This window comes from Stegostoma tigrinum, chromosome 16 (assembly GCF_030684315.1).
Source record: "Stegostoma tigrinum isolate sSteTig4 chromosome 16, sSteTig4.hap1, whole genome shotgun sequence".
In the NCBI taxonomy this organism is placed as follows: Eukaryota; Metazoa; Chordata; class Chondrichthyes; order Orectolobiformes; family Stegostomatidae; genus Stegostoma; species Stegostoma tigrinum.
Window position 1 is genome coordinate 31,992,148 of NC_081369.1, and position 7,682 is coordinate 31,999,829.

The 7,682-nt window shown below is 44.2% G+C and overlaps 1 protein-coding gene across 1 annotated transcript; it reads right to left on the reverse strand.

The window, feature by feature from the left end:
* Positions 1-1,157: 1,157 nt before the first annotated feature.
* Positions 1,158-7,469, reverse strand: LOC125460104 (cytochrome b-c1 complex subunit Rieske, mitochondrial). The gene is made up of 2 exons (XM_048547214.2): positions 7,183-7,469; positions 1,158-1,945 (listed from the first exon to the last, which is right to left on the reverse strand). The coding sequence occupies exons 1-2, from the start codon at positions 7,391-7,393 to the stop codon at positions 1,335-1,337; spliced, it is 822 nt and encodes a 273-aa protein (XP_048403171.1). The 5' UTR covers positions 7,394-7,469; the 3' UTR covers positions 1,158-1,334.
* Positions 7,470-7,682: the final 213 nt, after the last annotated feature.

A 7,682-nucleotide genomic window follows, 5' to 3' on the forward strand; every position in this document is an offset into this window, starting at 1 on the left:
GCATCTGTGAAGGAAAAAAAAACTGAGTTAACATTTTGGATCCAGTGACCCTTCCTCAGAACTGCCTAAGTTCAAATCAAATCATTTTCCAAATGATATCAAGAGCACAGGACACAAAGTACTACTGTATGCATTGTAAAGTGGTTTTCTATCTAAATCAATCCATCTTAGGATAAATGCAATTACAGTTCCATACGTATTTCAAGTGAAATACATCATGTATATAAGCAAGTGTCTATCAAGTTAGAAAAACTCAATCATGAATAAAATCCACAAAGTTGAGCATCAATGTTATGAAGTGAGAAAAGTAAAAATCTTCTGGACATTTTTCTAGTTATATTTTAAAATAATGCACCTAACTTGTAAATTCATGTATTTACAAACTTGCATATTCTCAAGGAAAACATTCGTGTGAAATCTAGCAAAACAAACTTAGTTCCTTCCTAGTGATAGATGGTGCAAACCAGTTGCTTTAGTCAATTTTATACATAAGTTTAGAAATTACAAGTCTGGTCCTTGTGTAGAGCACAGGAAAGCAGAAGTGGGGAAACAATAAGTATGACATCAGCACTGGTGTGTCTTTTTTCCCCCCCCCCCAATATAAAGAAGCAGATATCTAATTCTGTGAAGTTTAGTTTCAAAGTTACCATGAACTCAAGCTAACATGCAGGTTGACACGCATAGATTTGATGATAATTAGGAACCAGTGAGCTTATTCTAGAACTGTTAAAGCTCAGCTCCCCACTGGCTTGGTTTTTGAAAGTACGACTGCATGAAATTGCTAGAATATGTGACAGCAGACATTTGATAGAACAGCATCAGTTGCAGTACTAATCTATATTTTCACATCTAGAAACGAAAAGAAAATGTTTTCTGCTGTGTGCACTTTTCTGAAATAAGGAAAACTAGTTATATAAACTTACTGTGCATAATGCAATAAAAAAATTATGCAGCAAGACGCACTTAAAACACTGTTTACAGGAAGAGTTTAAATTTCGACACGGTCATAAAAGATTGCATTTGTGCAAGAATGTTTTAATCAATTCCAGTAGTGACTGCACGCATGCAAATGAATAAGTTTTTGATGGTGACCTACACAATTCCCAATGTGAGCTGAAATTGCAAGACATACTCTTCAAAAACTGGACCACAATTGCTGATGATGCAAAAATCAATATTTATTGATGGTAAACTTGATTTACATCATCCCCCTGCCCCCACAAGCACTCGAAATCAAAAAGACTACTTTAAACAAGCCGGTGCTAAAAAGGTTCAGTTCAGTAGAGCAGATACACCAGTAAAAGTGGAAGGTACTTGAATTAAAGTTCATAACATTAACCGACAATCACAAGATCTTCGTTAATGAACTCATATGGTGGCACTTCTAAGTTAAGTGGAGCTGGGCCCTTCCTGATTCTCCCTGATGAATCATAGTGAGATCCATGACAGGGGCAGTAGTAGCCACCATAATCACCAGCATTGGCTATTGGTACACAGCCCAGGTGAGTGCAAACACCAATTACAATCATCCACTTTGGATCTTTCACTCTGTCAGAATCTAATTCTGGGTGTCGCAACTCAGCTAAGGACACTGCCTGTTCAACCTCAATTTCCTTGGGCGAACGGTGGCGGATGAAAAGAGGTTTGCCTCTCCATTTGAAGGTCATGTTCTTGCCTTCTGGAATTTCATTCAACTTCACTTCAATCTTAGACAGTGCTAACACATCAGCAGAGGCGCTCATGCTTGAGATAAACTGGGTAACAACATTCTTTGCAGCATAGGCTCCCATAACAGCTGTGGTTCCAGTTAATAAATACGAGAAACTTCTCCTGAAATCACTGCTATCTTGTGAGCATTTCCTGGCATCTTGAACTTCTTGTCGTCTATAATCAGAGAAGTCTGGAACTTTGATATCGCTGTGTGCATATCGAACTCTAGATGAAACTATGCAAGATAAAAAGACAACATAAAATTATTTTCCCATATTCTCAAAGTGATACCATTAAAAATCTGTATTTTCTAAAGCTTAAACTGTCTGATTACTATTTCAGTATTTAGTTTTCCCCTAACATTTGGTAAACAATACAAATCATGCAAATCCTTTTGCATACATTTTTCCAAAACCTGCTGAATCTAACTTGTACCACTATTGGCACCCCTGCTCAACAAGGAAGTGCTTAACTTCAACCATGACACGCAGCTCCTGTTTTTTGACCGGGATGGCTCGCCAGTCACCCTCAGGACATGCCTGTCTTTTACCAGGGTTTGATCACTGTCTAGGACATGGTCACCTTGCGGCAGACCTACCCTACATCAGGAGTAATGGCTGTCAGAGACCTGTTGCTCAGGAATCCACACCTCCACAAATCGCAGGTTCAAATGGCTGGCAGAGAAGAGGGCTGTGGCTGAGGGGGCAACCAGGGTTGGGAACATGCTGGGTGGCAGAGGCCTGGGCTGGATAATGCTGCAGAAATTGGTGCACAGGGCAGCAGCAGACATTCAACTCGCAGCCACTGCCATCCAACACCTTAAACCGGTGGTGCTCGGACCCAACATGGTGCACCAGTTGGAGGATGCTCAGGTGTGCGATAGAATCCCATCTGTGCATATCCCTGCTCAGACAGAATTTCACATTAGTCCCAGGATCCTATACCTCGCCTGGGAGCCTGTGACCTCAACCTCAGTCACCTCTTGGCTCTGTACAGAGGGTTGTTCTCCTTTAATCAAATGGCGTGCCTATTGGCTGACAGGTAGTAGGGATCCCCAGTGGAGGGCTCTCTCCCAACAGGAATCCACCTTCTTTCCCTCAGAGATCCGGGGTGGAGCAGGCCCTTGTAACCACAGATTCAGTAGTTCAAGGACTCTCAGCCCAACTGTTTGTTTTGCGGCCCTGGAGAGACCATGGGCCACATGCATATTGTGTGAGAGCATTTGCACCCCCTTTTCAGTTATCTTAAGAACATTCTTTTGTATTTTTGGTTGCATTTCAGCCACACGCTCCTGATCTTTGGGCACCCTGTGTGGAGGATCTCCTTGTAGGTCTGCTCCTGGGACTGGCCGTTAACAGGTTCAGGCAGCAGCCTGTGGACGGGGTCATCACAGCCCACTGCCTGACCCTCTTCCATCATTGTATTTAAGCTCGGGTGTCCTTGAAGAGCAAGCACGAGGTGACCACCAACACACTCGATGCATTTAGGGACTGGAGTACTGTTTCCCCCTCCAACTCTATTTTGATTTGATCTCTATCCTCCCCTTCACTTTTTCTTTCATATAGGTATTACCCGTCGGGGGTCCTGCGTGTCACCGGTTCTTTCGCATACACGGGTGCTGGGGAAACTACATACTACTACGACTACTACTACTAAAAAAGAAAGCAAGCAAGGCAAACGTTTGTACACTCTTGACTATATGGCCTGACTTGTTAGCATTTGTTTACTGTCCTGCAATTTATACGTTTAATTGACTGTTGTGGCAGAAAATTCTACATTTACTACCTCTCCTGAAGTACTACATCCAAAAGACTATGTTGTCTCAACCAAAATAAACAGCATTCAACATTGAAAAATAAACACTCAACCTAACTCGTCAATCAAAATTTCAATCACATCAACATTTCTTCCAACACCTGTAATCTGGTCTGAGGGGAGCCCATGGTCCATTTTGCCCAATTAAAAACATCAAAGTTGTGCTGGCAAGCAAATTGATCAGGACCTTTAATTCCACTTGCTGCTGCATCTTATTGGATGCTTTCTACTGTGCTATGCACTGACATTTTTTGGCCTTGTTATCTTAAGTTGAAATGCAGCACCCATACCTCCTTTATTTTTAAGGCTGCTTTCGAAGTTCTCCTTTTTTGCCATAGACCTATTACAAACTATTGGCCTTAAACTTCCTTCTGAAATCTTTCATTTGAATGAACAATGAGAGCTTCTATCGATTTATTTATTGCAATAAGCATGTGGTTTTAAGCAATGTTCATGATTGTGATTAACATCAGAAATGAAGATTAATGTGCATACTTCTATATACACCAAAACATAAATCTGCAGTAGGAATGATCCATTTGTCAAATCAATTTGGACTTTAAAGGATATATTTTGCAATATAGTAAAGAAAGACCAATTAGCATTTTAAAATATTGCAAAGTTGTAAATGTAGGGCGGAAGGGCGGAAGAATAGGTCAGTCCGAGGAGAATGGACAGGTCAACGGGGCAGGATGAGGTTAGTAGGTAGGAAATGGAGGTGCAGCTTGAGGTGGGAGGAGGGGATAGGTGACAGAAAGAACAGGTTAGGCAGGCGGGGATGAGCTTGGCTGGTTTTGGGATGCAGTAGGGGGAGGGAGATTTTGAAGCTGGTGAAATCCACATCGATACCATTGGGCTGCAGGGTTCCCAAGCGGAATATGAGTTGCTGTTCCTGCAACCTACAGGTGGTATCATTATGGCACTGCAGGAGGCCCAGGATGGACATGTTGTCTAAGGAATGGGAGGAGGGGGGGGGAAGGAGAGTTGAAATGTTTGCGACTGGGAGGTGCAGTTGTTTATTGCGAATCAAGCGTAGGTGTTCTGCAAAACGGTCCCCAAGCCTCCGCTTGGTTTCCCCAATGTTGAGGATGCCACCCGGGTACAGCGGATGCAGTATACCACATTGGCGGATGTGCAGGTGAACATCTGCTTGATGTGGAAAGTCATCTTGGGGCCTGGGATGGGGGTGAGGGAGGTGGTGTGGGGGCAGGTGTAGCACTTCCTGCCAGGTGTGGTGGTGTTGGAGGGGAGTGTGGAGCAGACAAGGGAGTCGCGGAGAGGGTGGTCTCTCCGGAAGGCAGATGTGCCCACAATTTCCTCAAAACACCGAGTGCACTGATGAACACCACTTTCTCGCTCTCCAATGAAACTTGATCATGAACGACAGTGACAGAAGAGGGCAGACAGTTGGCAACTATGATCTACTCCACTGTCCAATGTCCACACCTGTTAATAGCCAACTTGGCCAAACCCAGGAGCAGACAAACAAGGAGGTCTCCGACACCCACACCCCTCTGCACCTGATGCCCAAAGATCAGGAGCACAGGGGTGAAGTGAAACTAAAAGCACAAAAGATTTTTCAAATAAACAGTTTCATTTCTATGGGACTGATGAAGGCTGCAGAGAAGATCTTCTGTTTCCACATTGTTATTTGCCTTCTGGTTTTAAAGGCAACATCCGAGTGGCCTGATATGAATTTTCTACCCAATTACTACATTTTAGTGATTGGTGTATGTGAACCCTAAAATCCTTTGGAATCTCCACTATCCCCAGCTTCATCAGCCTCAATAATACCCCAAACTATCTTTTTTTGTTTAAAATGGATGACCTCAATATTTGTACAATTGTCGTAATATAAAAAGTGGAATTTCCTAAAAGTAACATTCAGTGATTAATGTTTCATATCCTGCTCATGTTTAAAGCATGTCAAGCGGAAGACAAGTTCGTCTCAATGCATGTTAAGACAACACCATCAGTTGCATTTTACATCAACGCATATTGGCAGAGTGCAATCCCCTCCAGCACGTTATGCAAAAAAAAGAAAGAATTTAATGAGAATAAGGTACTCGGTGATTGGACAACTGGAGACATTTATTTCCACTATACATTAAGATTTAACAAATAAAACATCAAACAGGAAAAATAAAACAAAAAACTTATTTCAGTTACAGGCTGCAAACTGTTACACTCCTGGATCCCACTACCTGATAGGCCACTGTGGAAGGCAACTTCCATTTATTAAGGTAAAACTACACAAACAGATGACATCATCAACTCCTATTGTATAAGCTCTTTCTCCAAACAGGCTCCATACTTGTTATCTCCAATTATTGAACATCTATTCATTACAATTACATCTGTCCAGATACTTTCTACAGGCTCACTGGAAATTGTAGCAATTAGACAGAATACATCTATGCAGAGTAACTGAAACCTGTATCAAAAGGACAAGCCTGTTGTTTACTATTAAATTAGATTTTCACTTTCCTGACATGTACAAAGTTTAACCCAAGACATATGAATTAGAACAGTTAAATCAGTCAAGTGGGACAAACAGTGGAGATAGTGGAGGGATTCAGAGAATAAATCTAATGCTGGTAAAATAAAAGGGAACAATCCTCCACACTTTTAGAGGCTACTTTTCCATTTTAAATTATTCATAGACTACATGCCCAGAGAAAGTTAGACAGCCAGATTGACTCCAAGGGCTCCCACATCTTGCACCTGTGAACACAAACATCACCAGCCCCTGAATCAAACCCACAGAAAACACTTTCTGAAGCAAGGTTTAGGCCCGAAACGTGATCTTTCCTGCTCCTCTGACGCTGCATGGCCTGCTGCGTTCATCCAGCTCTACACCTTATTATCTCAGACTTGATCACTGCTCCTTTTACGCCAGAGGCCAACCTTCAGTCAGGCTAAAGTGGTGAAGCTGCAATAGAGGAGTGCAACCTCGCTAGGTATACTTACAGATTGGTTTTCATTTAAAACCCAGTTGACAGAAGTTACAAGATAATAAAATGTGAGGCTGGATGAACACAGCAGGCCAAGCAGCATCTCAGGAGCACAAAAGCTGACGTTTCGGGCCTCTCTGATGAAGGGTCTAGGCCCGAAACGTCAGCTTTTGTGCTCCTGAGATGCTGCTTGGCCTGCTGTGTTCATCCAGCCTCACATTTTATTATCTTGGAATCTCCAGCATCTGCAGTTCCCATTATCTCTGACAGAAGTTACAGGTGGGTTGCGCATGGGTAAAAACTGACCTAACAGCTCTACTGAAAGATCACGAGCGGAAGTGTCAACTGTTGTGGTCTTCCCACTGGATTATGCCTGGACCACCCAGCATCTTCGGCGTTTTGCTTAGAGTTAAAACTACTGGGCATGATGCTGGTTTTGAGAGGGTTAAGGGTGTAGCACTGCATACAACTGCAGTGTGATTGACTTCCCTGGAGGCCTAGGTTTTAAAACAGATTCTCACATTGACCGACTTAGAACAACTTCCCTGATCCACAAGGTCACGGAGCCTGGGAGCAGCGAGGCCGAATCGCTGCAGGATGCAGCGGCGACAGAAGCCTCCGACCCCGGGTGGGAGAAAGGCGTTCCGAGTGCTCAATCTCCGAATCCGAACTACTCTCCCCCGAACCCTCCCGCTCCACTCACCGTTCAGGCCGGCGGTAACAACAGCGCCGCTCCGGGCCGCTTGGCCCTGCAACGACTCCCGGCACAGGACCGGCCTCTTTATATCCACAATCACCGCATCGGCCTTAGAAACCACGCCGAGCACCAGCGGCTTGAGCTGCAACGGCACGATGTTGGTGGTGGCGGAGAGGTACGGGGCGAAAGGCCCCGAACGAGCGATCAACGACAACATAACGGGAAACCGTCAATCGGACACCGCCGACAGCGACCTTAAGCCAGAGGACACGGGGACGACCACTGCGCAGGCGCTGAGTCGAACGCCATAGCGCAGCCGCCAGTGCCATCAATGAGCAGTGCGCAGACGCCACAGCCGTCAGTGGGCGCGCTAGATGAAGGGTTCAGGACTGAAACTTCAGCTTTTGTGCACCTAAGGTGCTGCTTGGCCTGCTGTGTTCATCCAGCTCCACACTGTTATCTCGGATTCTCTAGCATCTGCAGTTCCCATTATCTCCGATCTCGAG